The 19,279-nt window shown below is 49.2% G+C and overlaps 8 protein-coding genes across 8 annotated transcripts; 2 read left to right on the top strand and 6 right to left on the bottom strand.

The window, feature by feature from the left end:
* Positions 1-2,097: 2,097 nt before the first annotated feature.
* N7455_012037 (Zn(II)2Cys6 transcription factor) lies at positions 2,098-4,892 on the bottom strand (the record flags this gene model as incomplete). Its single annotated transcript, XM_065606802.1, has 4 exons — positions 2,098-3,780; positions 3,860-4,243; positions 4,308-4,511; positions 4,566-4,892. The coding sequence occupies 4 exons, from the start codon at positions 4,890-4,892 to the stop codon at positions 2,098-2,100; spliced, it is 2,598 nt and encodes an 865-aa protein (XP_065459968.1).
* Positions 4,893-5,292: 400 nt separating this feature from the next.
* On the top strand, positions 5,293-6,052 carry N7455_012036 (NAD(P)-dependent oxidoreductase; the record flags this gene model as incomplete). Its single annotated transcript, XM_040953946.2, has 1 exon — positions 5,293-6,052. The coding sequence occupies one exon, from the start codon at positions 5,293-5,295 to the stop codon at positions 6,016-6,018; it is 726 nt and encodes a 241-aa protein (XP_040815675.2). The 3' UTR covers positions 6,019-6,052.
* A 418-nt stretch (positions 6,053-6,470) lies between these two features.
* On the bottom strand, positions 6,471-7,214 carry N7455_012035 (uncharacterized protein; the record flags this gene model as incomplete). The annotated part of the gene is made up of 1 exon (XM_065606801.1): positions 6,471-7,214. The coding sequence occupies one exon, from the start codon at positions 7,212-7,214 to the stop codon at positions 6,471-6,473; it is 744 nt and encodes a 247-aa protein (XP_065459967.1).
* Positions 7,215-8,462: 1,248 nt separating this feature from the next.
* N7455_012034 (uncharacterized protein) lies at positions 8,463-9,892 on the bottom strand (the record flags this gene model as incomplete). The annotated part of the gene is made up of 2 exons (XM_040953851.2): positions 8,463-9,669; positions 9,729-9,892. The coding sequence occupies 2 exons, from the start codon at positions 9,890-9,892 to the stop codon at positions 8,463-8,465; spliced, it is 1,371 nt and encodes a 456-aa protein (XP_040815586.1).
* A 1,634-nt stretch (positions 9,893-11,526) lies between these two features.
* On the top strand, positions 11,527-13,311 carry N7455_012033 (homeobox domain-containing protein; the record flags this gene model as incomplete). Its single annotated transcript, XM_040953833.2, has 1 exon — positions 11,527-13,311. The coding sequence occupies one exon, from the start codon at positions 11,527-11,529 to the stop codon at positions 13,309-13,311; it is 1,785 nt and encodes a 594-aa protein (XP_040815786.2).
* Positions 13,312-13,343: 32 nt separating this feature from the next.
* On the bottom strand, positions 13,344-14,558 carry N7455_012032 (uncharacterized protein). Its single transcript, XM_040953966.2, has 2 exons — positions 14,365-14,558; positions 13,344-14,245 (listed from the first exon to the last, which is right to left on the bottom strand). The coding sequence occupies exons 1-2, from the start codon at positions 14,492-14,494 to the stop codon at positions 13,410-13,412; spliced, it is 966 nt and encodes a 321-aa protein (XP_040815632.1). The 5' UTR covers positions 14,495-14,558; the 3' UTR covers positions 13,344-13,409.
* A 380-nt stretch (positions 14,559-14,938) lies between these two features.
* N7455_012031 (putative diaminopropionate ammonia-lyase) lies at positions 14,939-17,206 on the bottom strand (the record flags this gene model as incomplete). Its single annotated transcript, XM_040953821.2, has 1 exon — positions 14,939-17,206. One exon carries the CDS (start codon positions 17,204-17,206, stop codon positions 14,939-14,941), a length of 2,268 nt encoding a protein of 755 aa, XP_040815764.2.
* Positions 17,207-17,606: 400 nt separating this feature from the next.
* N7455_012030 (M20 family metallo-hydrolase) lies at positions 17,607-19,158 on the bottom strand (the record flags this gene model as incomplete). Its single annotated transcript, XM_040953972.2, has 4 exons — positions 17,607-17,685; positions 17,737-18,564; positions 18,625-18,942; positions 18,995-19,158. 4 exons carry the CDS (start codon positions 19,156-19,158, stop codon positions 17,607-17,609), a joined length of 1,389 nt encoding a protein of 462 aa, XP_040815581.2.
* Between the last annotated feature and the right edge of the window lie 121 nt (positions 19,159-19,279).

Here is a 19,279-nt window from a genome sequence, read left to right as displayed (position 1 = left end):
GATAATCTCTTCGCGTTTGCAGTTTTGATGCTTTTTTGGATTTTCCTTGCTGTTTATTTTCCTTGTCTGTTCGGCTCCAATTTGCAATGATGATGCCGTGGTCAAAAATTAGAATACATCTACATAAATAAAATGTTGATACTGAATCGTTGACCGCTAGGAACCTTTCTTATGTGGCACTCAGCCAAGTCTCTCCATGCGTGGGTGTACAATCCGGATCAGGGGGATGTCTTCTCTTGGTTTCACACCCAACCCATGAAATGGCGTGTTGATGCTGTGTGGTACAGGTACTTGATAGTTCTTGTAACTAATAGCCAGATGCGGAGAATTTATTTTTTGGGAAGTGAACAGGCGTAGATACATGTAGTAGCCAGAGTATCCAACCGACCATCCAAAACGCGAGCTTTATTGATAAGAAGTAACCCCCACTCGTCAGCCTCCACCCTGTATATGAGGTGCTCTTTGATTTCCCTATAGGATAGGCCCTGCTGGAAGTCTTCTAGGAATTTCAACCACCATTCACGGCCCTAAAACTAGAGAGATATATCAGTTGGGACATGCAGACATGGGACCACCTGTATGCTAATATTCACTTACTCGGCGCTTGCTGAGTCCACTCCATTGCGTCTGTCTTGGTTCCCAGTTTTGCACGTTTTGTGGACAAGCCCGGTTTAAACGGAAGCAAATGAACGGGGCGAATGGCTCTCTCGTAGCCTATCTTCATCCCAATTTTCTCAATCAAGTTTGTTGAAAAAGTGCCCAAGCTAAGCAGGTACGATAGGGTGTCATCAACCCTCTCGGCGTATTGCCCACCTAATAACTATGGTCCCTAGGGACGATCGAATAGCCACCGGCATTACCAACTCCAATGTAAAAGACCGAGCCTCACAAAATCTCATTTACAAATCTTTCCGTCATGCCTGCATCATGATTGTAGAGTCCCCAGTGGTACGGGTCAAAGGGGTTATTGGAGTATTGATCATTTATTCAAGTCTCTGCCACAGTTGAATAGCGACTCGTACGCGCCATATGCCTCTCCGGATCAGAAATCGAGAATTTTGTATTCTTCGTAGGTTGCTTCCTTGCAGGTTTCCAGTGGTGATTTTGTCATTTTGTTGATTGTACTGATGCTCAATCTCATAAATCCGCTTGTTGAGTTACTTGACCATGACATCGAGGTCCGTCGTTTCAGCTTTGATGAGCTCAGCAAAACACTTTGATAGCGTTTGGAGTGTTTGGAGTCAAATGACCGTAGCCAACGACAGACTTCTTTATTTTAGATCCGCCAGGGAAAGAGTTTGATTCGAATGCCTCTAGAGTAGGTTAGGATTCGACACCCGGCGTCGGCTCGGTCTCGGGACCATCACGGGTGACGAAAGGCCCTCGAAGATGAGGGATCAAGCAAAATCATGGTTATAGAAGGTGCAGAAGGATTTGAAAATCGATATAAAGGGTGGGGTGGAAGATGTAAAGTAAATAGAGGGAGATGAAGAAGTGAGAATGAGGTAGCTGCCAGACCTCAAGAATGGAAACCTTTAGGTGAGCACCTTCCCAATTCCATTTTCATCATACTTTGAATCGCTTGTCCCCGCAGGTTCAGTGCATACAGCAAAGTGCAAAGTTCTCCACGGGTCAATATCTACACGAACTACGTTAATACTCTTCACGTGCGTTATGACGTAGCATATCACATCGGTCTCACATTGACATTCAAGAGTGATTTTATGAGGCTGTGCCACGATACTACCAAGTTATTACTGAACATTTGCAACGAACGAAGCCTATGAAAATACTGGTGGCTTGATTACTAGTCGGGTGAGGCACACGTGCGTGTCCGATATTGTGCCACGGGCTGTTTGTTCAACACGATCTGGCTTTCTCCAATCTTCCGCAGAAGCATCTCATGAAAATCCACAATCACCAGACCTTTGGCCTGATTTTCCCTAGACCTCGATGTAATTTCCGGCGAATACATAGAAAGCCACTCTACCAAAAGCGTTGGTGTAGAGAGAGACAAGCAGCTTTCATACAATATATTCGAAGACATCCAAAGGGATTCCGTATTAGTTTTCTAAGTATATAGTACTATGTGGTAGACTAGCGCGGTCTACTGCTATAGGTACCCCCATCACACTCCATATTCTTCGCAGACATGGTCCAATTGTACCAATTCACCTCCTCGTCCATGTCCATGTTGCTATCAGCTTGGTCTTCGGTGGTGAAATCGGTTGATATGCCCTCCTCAGACCACAGCCAAGGTACGACGGCTGGGGTGGCAAGTTGACTGTCAAATTGAGCTTCCGGTGCCAGTGAAAACTGGTTGTGTGATGAAGCGGTGGGATTTTCGCGTCCAAATCCGATTCCTGAACTAGGCGCCAGGCCTGAATCGAAGTTTGTTGGTTCAATGTTTGACATTTCGTACCCGAATTGCCGTCCCTCTGCAGCGAGATACCCTGGCTCAACAATGAGAGCTGGGCAGAGATATTTTTGACCGCGATTAGGATGCACACTTGACTGCGTTGTACCTGGAATGTGTATCAGTGGATCCGGCGGATTGGGAACGGCGAAACCGGGGGCAAGTGAGTGGTGATCCGTTTTATCTGGGTGTGCCACCAGCTGGCGCCATTGGTCAAGGAATAGATCTGCAGAATTTGAACCAGGTGGAAATGGCCCAGTACTCGACGGGAGTGGGGTAACGCAATAGACCTGCTCAAGCTGTTGGACAGCTTCAGAGTCGTTTCTCAGCCGGCCGAACTCCATATCTCGATACTTCCTAGCCTTGGTCATCAGCTTTCGGAGTGGAATCCAGATGCGTAGATTCCTTTCCATGTGTGATTGATTCGGTATTAGCCAGGAACTATGAAGAGCTACCCAGGCTCGTTCAGAAAGAGGCGACCACGGGCGTCGAGAGATCTCTAGCATTATGTAGACAATGGAGTACCAATGGGTATAGGTCTGGAAAACCCAGCGCCAATTTCTACATGCGTGTTCGGTGTTCAGGGCATGATTGTACTCGGCGACCTCGATACTCGAAATCAATAGCTTTGTCCGCAGCTCTTCCGAGAAGTCTTTATTTGGGGAGGAGAACAACAGAGGCAGGTAGATAAGCAGAGTCATCTTGGCCAGAAGAAGCCGAGCGACCGTAACTATCACCCAGTATCTGATGTTCCCTGACTCGGTTGAGTATTGAAGAAAGTCTCGTTCAAGACCTTGGTATATCTGTTGCAACAAGCGACTTTGCTCTTCTAGACTTGGTGCTTCGTCTTTGAACCCATGAGCCATCATCTGCCGCGTAACTTCGCACATGCCGAAGGAGACGCGCGCAACGGACATATCAGTCAGGGCATCGCGAGGTTGGAGCGTCCGCTTTGATTCAGGGTCGAGGTCAGTGTCGTTTAGGTTAAGAGGTATTTTAGTGTCAAAGCTCGCTTTTGTGATTGTGTAATCGGTTCCTTGGTCCTCAGATGCTCTCACATCCAACATGCACAGGGTCCACCAGACTCTTCGTCGCATTTCAATCTCAAATGGGCTGAGATAATCGAAATGGGTTCCATCACGATGTAGTCCCAGAGCTTGACCCATTCGAATTAGCAGTCCTGTCATCATCCACACAAACCTCGGACTGTCATGTCGGCGAGCAAGAGTAAGAAATATTGCAAATGCCTGCACAAGAACCAAGTCTGGTACATTCAGAAAGTCAGCTCTTGCAAGAGCATGTTCGAGGCCTTGGCGATATTTGAGATTAAGCTCGGCTTTGGTGGTTCCGAAATTAAGTAATATCTAAATACACCGAGACGTGAGCCTGAAACTCGCATGTTTGAATCTGTGAGAAAGTTGAACGTCCAAGGATTTGGCTTACATCTTCTTCTTCCATCGAGGTGATAGCAGCGTAGTATATGGCGAACATCAAGGCTTCATTGGCCGGTGTGAGTCCCTTCATTTCACGGCCGCGCCAATCGCGAACCATATTCTTGATAGTGGGAATATGAACGATTTGAAAGATAATGTTCACATTCTCAGAGAACACATCTAGGAGGAACGGAATTTGAGAGGGAAGTGGATGAAGATCGGTTAAAGTAGGAGAAAAAGGACTCAAATTGTGCCCAAACAAGAATCCGTGACGCTCCGCGGGGGTCCGTTCAAGTTCTTGCGTGGAAGGGGTCATGTCCGGCGATGGCTCGTCATCCGAGGTATCAGATTCTCCTAATGGGAGACCACGAGCATCTGCCTTGAGACAATCAAGCTACAAAAGAAATTAGCTAGCCATTCATGCGGTGAAGCAATGCACACAACCCAAGGCCGCATACCTCGTCATTGACCCGAGACCAGAAGCCACTGCTAACGTAGCGGCTTCGGTTGGAATCCTGAAGCACCAGTCTCCCAAACTTATTTTGCACATTAGTAGTATTAATGGAAGACGGGTTCGACTGTCGGTCATGTGCCGAGCTTTCGGGCGAACCGACGCCGGATGATCCTCCGGCAGAGTTAGCTGCTGATTTAGCCTGTTCTAGCTGAACGCGTAGCCCTTAAACCAGGCTTTCAAGGTTGTGAAGTCTCTCCATTACGTCTTCTGCTACTGGTTCAGGTTCCTGGGAGGCCTGTGGATTGGATACCGCGCTGTTGAGGCGGTCGAGATGGCGGGCCCATCTTGGTGGACGTTCTGTTGGTGGACGCACACACGCAATATTTGCGCGACGGCAATTGGAACAAGGCGCTCGCTTGTCGCAGCGGACTTTCCGACTTCGGCATACTACACAACTGCGCAGCTTCAGGGGGGTAGCGTTTTCGTTTCTGCCTGAGGTGTCTAATCTCGCGTTTTTCTCGGCATCCGAGGCCGACACGAGCGCGCCCCCAAGGACCTCGGAGACTGTGACAGGAGGCTCTTCGGACATCTTGCGACCGTTGTAGGCTTGTTCCAGCGAGTTAAACAGGTCCAGCACAACCTTGATTATCCTGATCTCGTTAGGCGAATGGCAAGGTCTGGAAGCGTTGACTGTCTGACTCAGTAGCGTAGATAGAGTGGGATAACCAATTAGAGAACGGCATGTCAGCCTCGATTCTTTACCCTCGGGCCCTCCACCTCATTCGAATACGAGTCGCGAGAAAAGAGCGAGACATATTACATTAGCTCGGATGACTTTCGCTTTCTCTATAGTTCACGACCAAAAATGTATATTATAAATCCTATTGTCCTGTCCAAGATACTTAAAAGAACCCATCTCTACTATCTCTCCCATCGAAATACACCCTTCCAATACCTCGCTACTTGAGCAACCCCAACCTATCTAAACAATGACGTCAAACATCAAGTCCGTTGCATTCATTGGCGCCAGCACCGGCGTTGGCCTTGCCGCCCTCAAACACACTCTCGCTGCCGGGCACAAATGCATCGCGCTGTGCCGTGATCCCTCAAAACTCACAGCCATCTTCCCTTCAGAGTCAACACCAAATCTGAAAGTTATCAAAGGGAATGCACACTATATCTCCGCCGTATCGCAGTGCCTCCAAACCGACGATGGCCGTATCGTCGATGTCATCGTATCCACCATCGGCGCCAAGCCACGTGGAATGACTGTCGATGATCCGGACGTCTGCAAGAAAGGCGCGGCAACTCTCCTAGATGCTCTCGCCCAGCTTCGAAGCACCGGAATCACCGGCACTCCACACATAATCGGTTGCAGTACAGTGGGCTTTTCCCACTTCGGCCGCGATATTCCTATCGTTATGATTCCCATCTACAACCTGTTTGTCAAAGTCCCCGGAGCAGACAAGGTAGTCATGGAAGACCGTTTTGCGCAGAGTGGGGAATCGTTCACAATCATTCGTGCGAGCCATCTTGTTGATGGCGAGTCGGATAAGACTATCCGCGTGGGTATCGAGGATCCTAAGACTGGTCCGGAGTCTAAAGCTGTCGGGTATACTATCTCTCGGGAGGATGCGGGAAGGTGGCTCGCTGAGAACCTTGTCTTGAAGATAGACGCGAAGTATGTGAACAAGAATGTGACTGTTACATATTGATGGAGGTGGTGCTGGAGATGGATGAACTAGCCGAGGAGGTTTTACTATCTGCGATTATGGAAACGTATAACTTAGGAATGATACATTGTAATTAGTGGAATACATCGCAGAGACTCTCAGATACTTATCGAAATCCATACTGTCCGTAGTCTGGTCGCCACATCAGCTCGAACGACCATAAAGACTGGACACACTCGTTTATGGGGTTGAAATAGGACCCTGAACTACGAAGTGATGCAGCACTCACCTATCTTTCGAGGACAATACAAGACGAGCGGCCATCCGCTATGCACTCACCCAGGCAGTCGTTCCCAGAATCACTACCATAACAGTCGCATCCGGAGTTGACCCTCCACAGAAGATAAATTGATGCATGGATTGATTAGCACCTAGTAAATCGAAAGGGAGCTATTCAATAACAAATAACAATCGTGTTGTGCGTTTCGGGGCGCTCAGGCTGTGATCTGCTTGAACTTTTCTTCAGTCAAGTAGCTAACGCAGGATATCTCTTCTGTTTCCCAGGGGTTAAAGATGCACAGGAAGTCGTTCATAATACTATCCGAGATGGAGATCCACCTATTAAAGGAGATAAATTCCCCCGTTTCAAGTTCATAGACATTGCAATATAGTTGGAAACGGTAGAAAGCACGCATCAGTCGTGTCTTTCCCGTTCTGCTCAAAGTCTCCTGAACCTGTGATCCCTTTGTCTTCTCAGTGAGATCACTCAATGTTTCTGTCACATACCATCCCACCAATGGTTGAACAATGGAGCAATAGAATCTGGCCATGGACGTCACCTCTTCTATGCTGAGCACTTTGTGCAGAGGTGAAGACCAGGCTTCAGATTGGATTGGGTGGTAAAATGTGAGGAAATTGTCGATTCCTTGTGCAGTGCGTTGATTTGAAACCTCCATAGAGCTAGACTTGTGAACTGCATAGGCCTCAACAATCACGCTACCCAATGTTACCTCCAGGCTTTGACATAGCAAGAGCCTGCGATCTAGCTGGTATTGATGATAGTAGATGGGAGAGGCTTGTACTAGGCTCCTAAGGTTGTCGATTTCTAGAATCGAAAGAATCTGTCGTCGGATCTCAGATGGTAAGCTTTCGAGTGGCGAAGGGACCGGAGGGGCTTTCGAACCCAGTTCAGTTTCAGCCACTTGAGGCAGGTTGGCCTTTCCATTTTGAGGGACCATTCGGGCCTGGTGAATATTACCTGCTGTTGGTTGAGCTAGACCTAGTGCGAAACGCAGTTTGTAGAACTTTGAGTGCCAAATCGTACGTCTCACTCCAGAGGGAAACCTTCTCTTCCTGCTCGTTTTAGGCTTTTTGAACGAAATGATGGGTAAGAAGTAAACTCAAGGGCGGGAAGAAGTGAATGTGAGGGAGAGAAGAAGTCCACGGGTGAAGAGGTAAAAGAGAGTTCAACCTTAGGTCGCGGTGGCAGTTGCAAGCTGATGCCCATTTGTTCTTTCATTTCTACAAAGTATTTTCGTTGAACACGTACCTTATAATGGGCAAAAGCGCTAACTCGTAACTGCTTCCTACCTCGTATTTGAACAAAGGATCGATGGTACTAGCATATCCACCTACACTTGGGGAAATACTCATCGTGTTGCTTGGCATTGTAGATTGACGAGAACATTCTGTCACTCAGTATCTCGCCGTACTCACAGGGATAACGAACCCTCATATGGATGGCCAAATAGTGATTATTTATCCACAGTTGGTCAAGCTTGTTGTGCTACAGGCTGAGAGGGTCACCAGTAACTAAAGGCGACATTCACCCACCTATATATTAGAGTCTATGATTCCTAACCAAACGCAAACACCTACTAGTTCATATACTACTATAGTATATACTTGTCTTTGTTTCCCAACTAGGTATGCATGCTAAGTATAGTCAGAGTGGTTTAGAATAAATAGGCCCTTGTAATTTTTCGCGTTTAAATACACCAGAAGAGAGTTGGGTTATAAATTGGCCCCTGTGAACTTGCAAGGATAGCAAGGTGAAAAATGCATTGCTTGATCAAAGGTTATGCATAAGCGGCCGACTACTCTTGTAGATATAGATAGGATAGGCAGGGGATCGGCTTGTTTTGATGGTCCGTAGGTGGATGCACGAATAACTGGGGAATAATCCACCATCCTTGCATGCCCTATGAATAAGATGTTGGCGTAGGAATATCGTTTCAGAAACCCGTACATGCAATTCAACTGATGCATACATTGGAGGGTTGGGCGAGGAGAATTCGGAGTTTCAGCTGTTCGTTGAGTTCGGGCTTATGTTTATGATATTTTAATCTATTATTTATATTGTAGAGCCAACCTGTGCGCTCCTAGCATAATCTATATGCTATGTATGTACAATGCGTGTAGTGGAAAAAATGAAAATGAAGCAAAATGCTGCAATATGCATTACGATAAAGCAAGATGGAGCTGTTTTAAGTATCGGTGTTGGCGCAGGTGAAGCTGTTGCTGTTGGAGTTCTTGTTGATAGCTGTGCCGGAAGCATACAACCCAAGAACGCACAGCGCCAAACCGAAGCAGGCAATGCCGATGTTGAGGATGGTCAGGAAGATCTTCCGCGGAGTGGAGAACCACTCGCCGCGGTTGAGGTGGAGCCAGTAGATACCGGAGAGACCGTAGCTGAACCAGGAAGCGAAAAGAGCACTGATCAAACTGTTCAGGTCGCTGAAGACAGGAATGGCCTCAGAGATGATCCACGCAACGACCCAGCAAGCCACACCAAGACCAACCCAGAGACCGACGGAACGCTTGTTGCGTTGATGCATCAGATCTGACTTGGAACAGAGGCGGAAGTAAATGTACTTCAAGCCGATGTGGCCGTTGACGACACCGGCGCCGACAATGGTAGGGATAGCAATGCCGTAGGCAACCTTGCTCATCAGGGGGCCTGCGGACGTGAGGGCAGGGGAATGCACGTCTGTGCCAACGTAGAAGTAAATCACAACGGCGGCGGTCAGGTAGAGGGAGATCTCGAAGCCCTGGAGCATGAACAGGGACTTCTTGAAATCCTGGGGCGATTCCATCTCGGCAATCAAACCGAAGAAAGCGACGTGGGCACAGTAAGCGAAGACGATGTTGGAAACCGCCTGGAATGCAGTGTAAAGGTTGGTCTCGACGGTGGCGTGGATGACACGACCGGGGTGACTTTCGACACCCACGGAAATCATAGTGATCACGACAGCGCACGAGATGCTGAGGAATGATGCAAATGAGATCCAAGTCATACCCTTCATCGTACGGGGGATGGAGAGGACGATCGAGATAACCATACCGACGACACTGAAGACAATGGAGCAGGTGCCGTGGTTGGTGAGGGTGTTCATCATGACGCGGAAGGTGAGGATGTGGCTGCCCATGACGAAAATACAGAAAAGGAACTGGCCAGTACCGAAGAGCTCACGGCCAAACTTGCCTAGCAAGATCTCACCGGCATCACCCAGGTTTTGAATGTGAGGGTACCGTTCGCGGAAGAGGCCAATGTTGTAGCCAGTGTATGTTGCGAGAGATCCGAGGCCGATAATGAGGATGACACCAGGGACGAGGCCCAGGGTAGCGACGGCTGCGGGCAGCGACAACACACCCAGTGAGACTGACTCACAAATCATGAGCAATCCACATTGCCTGAAGACACCTCACGTCAGCATGGTCGATGAAGAGACTCTGTTCCGAATGATACATACCACCACTTCAAGGTTTTGTACTTGATCTCAGCGTACTCCTCATTGCCAAAGGCATCGTGGACCTCGCCAGCCTTGAGCTGGCCCTCCTCTTCGAATTGTGGCACATCCTTCCGTTCAGCGATCTTATCCTGCTCATAAGCAGGTGGTGCTGTGTTGACCTCCATTCTGTGTAGTTGAAAGGCAGAGGAGTGAGAAAGTGTTGAAGAAGATGGGTACAAAAGATGAATTGTAAGATCCCACGAGGAAAGAACAAACCAAAGTGGGCAGTCAGGCAATCTTATTGTTTCCCCGATTTTCTCGCGTGCCAAACTTGGAATTTTGCCCCATGGGACGGAATGGAAAGTTCCACAGAAATTCGATGCAACCTGACGAATTCACCAATGAAGGTTTTAGTTTGGCCCCGAATCCGGAGATCTGGCCACCGACTGACCAATCTTAGTGTCCGGTTTGCCTTGCTGACTCATTCAGATTGGTGATAGAAATTGGTCGCAAAAAGTTAATGCAGCCCCAGTCCACCCCCAGTCCCACCTGGGCCACCTGGTACTACATCGTAGCCTACAAATTGCTTGATCTTTGACACATAGGTACAGTGTCGATCACCATTCCCGTTTTAAGGTTTAGTATTTGTTGGGGAAATTTGTAATTTTGTGTATATATGTATCTAACTAGGTGTTGCGAAATTGTAAGTTGTGGCTTTTTATTTTTATATTGAATAACCTTTTTTTTTTCGGGAGATCATTTTCTTCGCAGGGACTCGGATTCATTCCGGCTGCTCACCTAATGAATTTACCTTCACCGGGTGGCGACTCAAAAGCGCCCCACCCGAACTCCGGAGGAGAGGACCAACTCCGGCGTGTCCACGGGTGGATTCAAATTATGTAGGCTAGTTCAGGCTAGTTCAGGCTAGTTCTGTACCGACATATCAACCCGAGTCTAATATCTTCATCTACGGCTGTCAATGCCACATCAACCTCTACACCTCTTCTAATTCGCCTATTTATCCCCAGATTCCAGATTCCAAAGTATTAGTATCCTGTCTAATAGGTAAAGTTCCACTTCTAAATGGACCAAGCTTTGAGTTTTTGGTTTTGTACCACCTAGGGATGTAATGGCATAAGATAAGCTTAATTCTGATAAGCAACGTGGCTGCCTGATTGATAACCATAGAAAACGTCGATTAGAGCCTTCTGGGACGTATAGGCTCTGTTTTAGACCAGGATATTGACCTTGCTTCCATTCAGGCATGACCTACCATCTATTCGAGGGGTGTTCAGATGAGGCATCAAGTCAATGTATAGTTATTGGTACAAGGATTTCTTGGAGCTGACCTCGGGAACTTTGAACTACCACGCCCTCGCTGTACATAATGAGGATTTCATAAAGAGCGGTACGGATGAATTGGAAAGCAGACTCTGGCAAAAGTCTAGCAGGCGTGGCGAACACACATCTGTGCAGGCCTGAGGCCACGAGTTCATTGCGGATCCACTCCGAGGCCGTTTGTTCCCGAGATCGGTCCACGGTCTCCTGGGGGGCAGTGAAAGCTTAGTAATATCCGTGCAGATGTCCACTGTACCTGCCGTTCTTGGACTAGTGGGGCGAGGAACATTCTTTGGCCCAATATGGATTAGCGTTGACTCTTGTCAGCAACCCCATCAACCTTCCTTTATCGGCAAGTTAACGGCGAGGCATGAACGAGAGGGGGTCTGACCAAGCTCTTTCGGAGTTTGAACTATAATCTCGACATACAAGAAAGAGTCACTATATACCGCGTCGGCAACTTTACTCATCGCTATATGGCATGACTCCACAGCCGCCACCCATCAACCCTTCATCATGGCAGCCGTTGCCACGGCCTCTATCGGACATAGAGCTGGAGGGCATACTGGATGCAAATGAACCATCCCAATGGATGCAAGGGGGGAATTATTTTGATACAAATCCGGATTATGAATTCCAACCATTTCCCTCAGATATCAGTGATGTGGAATGGGCGCAGTGGACTAATTCTGAGTCACACGTCATACCAACTGCCGATGCACAACCTGAACATCAGGATCATGGAGACTTGAAGGGGTTTGAATTTGTATATGACTCTGCCCCGCCTTTAGCAGCAGAATATGTTGGCCCGTCCTTGCCGCAACCAAGTCTCACCAATGTTTCACAGTGGCTTGACGGGGCGTATCGCCCTCCTGTATCATGTTCCTATTGTCGCAAGCATCGGCTGCAATGTTTGATACTTCGCACTACCCCTGCCAATCCAAATCCTAAAAATGCTTGCTCAAGCTGCGTAGCCCTTTTTCGGGAATGCAGCTTAGCAAAGGGAGAAAAACGTCTCCCGTCGGTCTTTGAAACTTTCTCTCCGGTCTTAGGTCATCTCCACGGTGTGCCGGAAGATGCAAACCCATTGTCCGCTCCCACTATAGACAATACCGATGAACGAAAAGAACCAAAACAGTTTCTCAGAAAAGGAGCGAGAGTTCTCCGCGAGTGGTTCTATCAAAATCAAGAATATCCTTATCCAACAGATGCACAAAAGAATCAGATGGCACAAGAGACTGGCTTCTCCCAAAAGCGCATATCAACCTGGTTTGCAAATGCCCGCCGCCGTCAAAAGCAAAAGATTCAGACCGCAGGACTTTCTTCAACATCCCGTACTCGCTCAGGCTCCCCCATGGTCACCAGCACGCTGTCTTCCCTAACCCCCATGGAGCGATGGCAGGCTTCCCCACCAGACGATGAACCTGTTCCAGAAGCGGCAATTCAAAATGCTATCGCCTCTGGGCCGATAGAATTGAGCGATAACATTGACCCGTTCCAGCTCGATGAGTCTACCATGGATTTCTTTAATTTCGACCAGACCTCGTCACATCTGGCATCCTCAGTATCGAGTATTGGGAGCAAGGCATCTGAGACATCCGATAGCACCTCTTCAGCATGGAGCTACCATTCCTCAGCAGACACTGGTTTGCCATTTCCACTGCTCCCCAAACCAACTAAACCCAAACGCATTCGAGGACGGCAACGACCAGCGGTAGACCATAATTATCAATGCACATTCTGTATCCAGTCTTTCAAGAAGAAACACGACTGGGCCCGTCATGAAAAAAGCGTTCATCTCACCCTTGACTCCTGGGTCTGCACTCCAAATCTCAACGACGTTCAACAAGCGTTCGAACTGCAGCTTTCTGAATGCCCCTTCTGCGACGTCCTTTTCCCAACGCCTGCTCATTGGGAAGAGCATGAATTCCAAGTATGTTCTGAGAAGCTTGCCCCAGAGCGTTCATTCAGTCGAAAGGATTATCTATGGCAGCATCTACGCAAATTCCACGGTTGCACAAAAGTCCCCGTGGCTGACCTCGAAGCCTGGCACGGATCGAGCGCCAATGTCGAAAGCCGCTGTGGATTCTGTGGGTGTCCACTGTCTACCTGGTCAGCTCGGGCAGAGCATCTGGCGTGTCATTTCAAGAACGGGTCTCGTATGGATCAATGGGAAGGTGATTGGGGTTTGGATGCATCTGCCTTGAGTGTTTTACGCAACGCTATCCCGCCGTCTCAGCGGGCCGTTGCAAATTTGTCTACTTAGCGTCTAAATACGAATAATGAAATAATGATCACATAATACATGCCATTGAAATACTCATATAACGCTGATCGTTAGCGAAACTACATACCCAAGCTATCCTAGTATGCCGTAGTCTGCCATTCGCGATTGTACCAAGTCCCCATGCCCAAAATAAACAACAGAACACTACCATCCCTCACGACATCCTTGAAAAGCTGCACTACCATTCCCATTCCACCAGACTTCCCGCCAAGCAACACCTTGCCTCCAGTCAACAGCAACTCTCCGGTCACAAAAATCGCAAAGGGATTCTGTGCCGTCGCAGGCTTTGGCGGGGGACTACCGAACAACGCAACCGAAGCCCCAACAATGAACAGCAGGTAAACAGCAACCGCCAAAGCAAAGACAGTGTGCAGCGTCTTCCAAACCCGAGCACGCTTCTGCTCCGCCTCTGTTGGCGGCGTCGCTCCACCCAACATATTGGCGATGAAAGGCGGCACGCCAAGCATTGTTGCGATAGCAGCGGGCGAGAATCCAGGTGCCGGCTGGTTTCCTGCGCCAGCTGCAGGTGCTCCTGGTGGGGCATTGGGGTCACCGCCGGGTATAGCACCCATGAGAGAGTTCAGGAGTTTGATGGTAGGGTCTTCGGCGTCGTTGGGCGGCTGGCCCTGTCCTTGGTCCTGTGCGGATTGTCTCAACATCGCGCGGAAGGCTTCTTGCTGGGCCTGGATGCTATTTGGAGCTTGTGGATCGGGGTGCACGCCCTGGCCTGGTTCCGGTGCGGATTGTCGAAGCATCGAGAAGAACGCTTCCTGCTGCGCGCGGATCGCTTCTGGTGATTGCATGTCTGGTTGAGGCGAGGGTGAGGGTCGGAACTGGGGATTTTGTGGTCCTGGGGAGGGAGATGCGGAGATTTCACGTTGAGGTTGAGGGGATGGGGAGGCTTCTTCACGCTCTGTTGTAGTTGACTTCAGTTAGCATTGTGTGTACAGGCGTGGACGATAAGGTGGCATGTCTGCTTTGCTATCGGGAGCTCCGTGGTTTGAAGCCGGAGATTTGGGTTTCATTTCTTACCAGCTTGTGGCGTGCGTCCACTCAGACTGGTGATTTTGTCCAGGCGCGCTGAGCCTCCTTCCTTGATCTTTGCCTCGCGGCGCTCGCGGCGCACTCGGGCGGATCGCTGTGCTGGTGATTCATCTGCCATCGTTGCAGGATCTTTAAGAAAAGAGATCAAAGTTGCTAGAAATTGGGAAACAACAAGATGGGTGTGCTAGATAGTAGTGATCATAAGTGGGATGTCGTCAGGCGAAGGTGGCCGATCTGGATGTTTGCCGATCGGTGTAGTCCCGTGGCGATAACGAACACCAGCCACAACACTTCCTCAAGAATCAACGACCACGCCTGGCTATCTCCTTAAACCATTCAATTTGTCAAATGCTGCTTTCTTTCAAGCTGCATTCCGCCACCCGGGTTTAATGCTCACTTTACTGGGTGTATCAGGTTAAGTCTACATCAAGCATGACAAGGAGCTTTGCTGGATGACCAGTAGTAGGTATATCTCAGTTGAAATGCAGTTGAAATACAGGGGAAACATTACAAAATCATTTGGGTATGTTCTTCTAACCTATACGTATACAGACGTCTATATTCAATAACAAAAGTCCTGCACGAGCTGAGTAAACACCTTCTCAAACTGTTGAAGACTCTCAACTTCGACCCATTCCTCCTTAGCGTGAAGGCCCTCTCCTGCCGGGCCATACACAATGGATGGGATACCAACAGCGCCGAGCAAGGCCGCATCCGTCCAAAATGGACCAGCCTTGACAGCGGGCTTACTCCCCAGCACGGCAGAGGCACAAGCAACCGCCTGCTGCACGAACGGATGATCAGCTGCCACCTTCTGTGTAGGGCGTGACATCGTAATACGCGGCTCGGCATATTTGAAACGAGGCTTCTGCTCAGCGGTTTCCTTCAGCAGTGCGCTGATGTCTCCTAGTATGGACGCTTCCGTTTGAGCTGGGACAGTGCGGAATTCGACTGTGATAGTACACTTGTCTGGATAGGATGAAGGCTCTTCGCCACCCCGAATTAAGCCACAGTGTAGCGAAGCCTGGCCCAGGAGATCATCGACTGGCAGCTGAGATTGGTACTTCTCCAAAGCCTGTAAGAAGGATCCGGCATACAGGATAGCATCTTCCCCTGATACAGGGTCGGACCCGTGCGCAGCAACTCCCAGGATATCAACTTCCACCCACACGAATCCTTTGTGGGCAGTAAATATCGCAGCTTGGGTTGGCTCGGGAAGTACAGCAGCATCGGCACGCCAGCCAGCCTCAATGACATCCTGCGTTCCCTGTGAGGCATCCTCTTCGTCTGATACTGCAGCCACAATAACATCGCCCCGAGGCATGCGGCCGCTAGCTTTAGTTGCTGCAAGGGCAGCTAAACCTGCAGCCAAACCCCCCTTCATATCGAGGCAGCCCCGGCCAAAGATAACCTCTTTGCCATTATTAGTTCCAATTGATCCGGATAGGGGATCTGCCTCGTAGCTGGAGAGACTAACGGTGTCTATATGGCCGTTGAACATGAGAGACTTGCCACCTCCGCTGCCTCGTAAGATTCCCACAAGGGATGGTCGTCCAGCAACTTTCTCAATCCAGTGATACTCGATGTCTCGATGGGAGAACCAGGCGGCAAGATAGTTTGCGATTTCGGTCTCACCGGCTCCGTCTGCTACAGACAAGGTCGGGTTGGAAGAGTTGATTTGAGTGAGGGTTTGAGTTAATCCCACGGCATCTTCAACAGAGACGTCTTTGGGGACTGGGTACTCGCGTGCACCTTCAGTGCTGAGAAGAATGACCACGGAATCCTTGTTCAGAAGTGACGTAGCCTCCTTTGATGTAGCCAGCTGTCGCAATGCGGCCAATGATGCACCTCCACATGGCCCAGCTGCCACAGACTTGGAAGTCAGATACTGCACAGCGCAGTGGCTCTCATAAGATGAGACGGTGACGCAGGCATCAACCAGGCGCTGCATATCGGGCCAGGCAGTAGAAGATACAGTGCCGCAGTCCATACCATCCATGATCGTGGAAGAAGTTTGAACAGTAACCGGCTTTCCAGCAGTCAAGCTAGAAGATAGACAAGCAGCCGTGTCAGGCTCGACAGCGACGACAGACATAGGTGTGCTCTGCGACTTGCAATGCTTCGCGACCGCATGCGCAAGGCTGCCCACACCAGCAGGGGTAATCATCAGACTACCCGATAGACCAAGCCGAGCAAGTTCATTCTGAACTTCGTGCATCATAGTAGAATATCCCTCCACGATCCACGTAGGAACATCCTCATACCCCTCGAACGCCGTATCCTGAATGAGAAGTACACCCTGTTCCACACGCGTCTCATCCACAGCCTCCTGCACGGCCTGATCATAGTCGCCCTGAACAACAATCAACCGAGCCCCTTCCCCGGCGATAAGATCCCGAGTCCACTGGTTTAAAGACCGAGGAACGAAGATTCGCGCTTCGATACCAAGGAGTCGAGCCATGAACGCAACTGCCCGTCCATGGTTTCCCATCGAGGCTGTTGTCAAGACAATCGAGGCTTCCTTTGCTCGGCTTGAGAGTTCATCGAGCGAGACTGTAGAGGGTAGGCCGAGTTGCCCGGCGATTGCTCGGAAACAGCCCCATGATGCGCCCAAAACTTTGAATGATGGTAGGCCGAACCGGTTGCTCTCGTCTTTCACGAGAACGTGACCAACACCTAGTTCAGTTGCGAGCTCTGGAAGTTGGACTAGTGGAGTTGGGGCATAGTTGGGGAAGGATTGGTGGAATGCTTTTAGGCCTTCGATTTGCGGGGAGGCACTGCGCTCATTTGCTGCCGCGGGGTTGAAGTAGATCGATCTTCGTGATGACATGTTGGTGTACATTCGCATATAATTTATCAGTGCGCAATGCAGGTACTTTATTTAATGTTGTGCCATACTTGATAAGTTGAGCCTTCTAAAGACATCGCGCCTTCTGACGACATGTCGGGTCGAGTGGGGACTCCGCCTTCTCACGACATCAACTCCAATAAATTTGTGGAATTTAGTAAAAGGTTTTACGATTTTTATTCTGTGCGTTCCATTGGGCAGAATTACCTCTCTTGGTTTTGGCACTAGCGCTTATATACAGTTTGGTAGAAATGCACAACAGGCATATGTGAGGTTTCTTATTTCCACATACTTCTTTTTTGTCTCAAAACTTATATTATCAAAGAACATATTCGAATCTAGGTCTGATTTAAAGCCACTCTATTACAACTAACAATGCCGATTACTTTTGCCCTTCAGCCTCTAGCCTAAATTGATCGTAGTGGACAACAGCTTCGAGAAGAGCTTGCGTACCCAGAGCACTGCGACTGTCAGGTTCTGAGAAAATCTCCAAAGAAATGAGAGGGACTTACCAATCCTGTGGACTGCAATATTCAGTCGGATGGTGGCTCACACCATCCCGGCAAGGGACAAAGATCATCGCAGAGGGACAGTGCTTGCTAGTATAAACAGTATCATGGCCCGCACCACTAGTCATGAGCATCGATTTCTCAGGGCCAACCAGCTGATCCGCCGCAGCCTGAATAGACGCCACGCAGTTGTCGTCAAACTTGACAGCCGGCGAGTCCGTATCCAACGTCCAGTCAAAGGACACACCCTTGCCATCTCGCGATGCAATAACATCAAACGCCTTAAGGCATTCGTTCTGCACGGCATGTACCACACTATCCTGCGGGTGTCGGATATCAAGAGTGAAAGTCACTTGCGATGAGACGGTGTTTGTAGACGCGTTCGAGGGAACTCTAATAATACCAGTCGAGGCCAGCGCATCGTGTCGCTTAGCAATATCATGTGAAGCGGCAATCATCCTAGATGATGCAAGCAATGGATCCTGACGGGCGCTAAAAGGTGTCGTTCCAGTGTGCGCATCTTTCCCGTGGACGGTCATAGTCAACCATCTGTATCCCTGGGCACCCCGAACAACACCGATTGATCGGTTATTTTCTGGGAGAAGTGGGCCCTGTTCAATGTGCAGCTCGAAATGGGCTCCCAGGGGGTATCCAGTTGCTGGATCACTAGAACAAGCAATGTCGCCCAGATATCCGTGTCTTTCAAGCTCGGATCGGAGAGTCACACTGGGATCGTGAATGTCGCGCAGGTCCCAGGCTTTTTGGATTGGGATGGCTCCAGCCCAGACACCCGAGGAACACATTGATTTGGGGAATCGGGCACCCTCCTCGCTGTGGATTCTTTGTTAGTAACAATCTAAATGACATGATAAAACAAATTCTGATGCTTACTTGGTCCAGTTGACCACTCCGACATCGTAGTTAGTCTGGAATCCATTTTCCTTCATCGTCCGAAGGATCTCCAGTGCAGCCATGATACCGAGAATACCATCATATCGACCACCCCGAGGCTGGGTGTCGAGATGACTTCCCATTGCGATCATTGGAGCAGCCGAGTTCAACCGGCCTGATTGCCGCGCAAACATATTTCCCATCTGGTCTACAGAAAGAGAGCAGCCCAGTTTCTGGACTTCGGTGGCGAACCACCGACGAACACGGGCATCATCATCATTGAGAGTCAGACGAGCCATCCCTGTATCTGTTGGGTTTCTGTCATAGCGTTAGATTGTTTTCAATGGTTGTGTGCGAAATTGTTACATACTCGCCATAGCGATGCTCAGCACCCCATTCACAAGTCTCGTGCAACGTGTTCCATAAACGCTCCGAATTGATCTTGAGACCCGATGGTGCTTGTAGTCGGGTGGCGGTGGAGAATCGCCGGGCGTTGGAATGAAGGGCGCGTGTTGCGCCTTTTGTGCCGTACATTTTGCGAATAAAGTGACACTAGCCAAACAATTGATCTTCTGACAGAACCTATGTAATTTCAAGCAGAGCGGGGAAGGTGAATGTTTGGAATATTAAAGGGCTTCATTGGGTTAAAAATCGT

Source organism: Penicillium solitum (genome assembly GCF_028829755.1).
Source record: "Penicillium solitum strain IBT 25940 chromosome Unknown utg000009l_segment0_segment0, whole genome shotgun sequence".
Lineage (NCBI taxonomy): Eukaryota > Fungi > Ascomycota > Eurotiomycetes > Eurotiales > Aspergillaceae > Penicillium > Penicillium solitum.
Note: the sequence above shows the minus strand (reverse complement) of the source record. Positions and strands in the feature narration are given on the sequence as shown.

Bases quoted from the DNA above. Each gene is read 5' to 3' on its own strand.
- N7455_012032 (XM_040953966.2), bottom strand. From the start codon at position 14,494: ATGGCAGATGAATCACCAGCACAGCGATCCGCCCGAGTGCGCCGCGAG. The intron at 14,246-14,364 runs GTAAGAAATGAA...CAACTACAACAG, and splicing joins TGGACGCACGCCACAAGCTG to AGCGTGAAGAAGCCTCCCCA.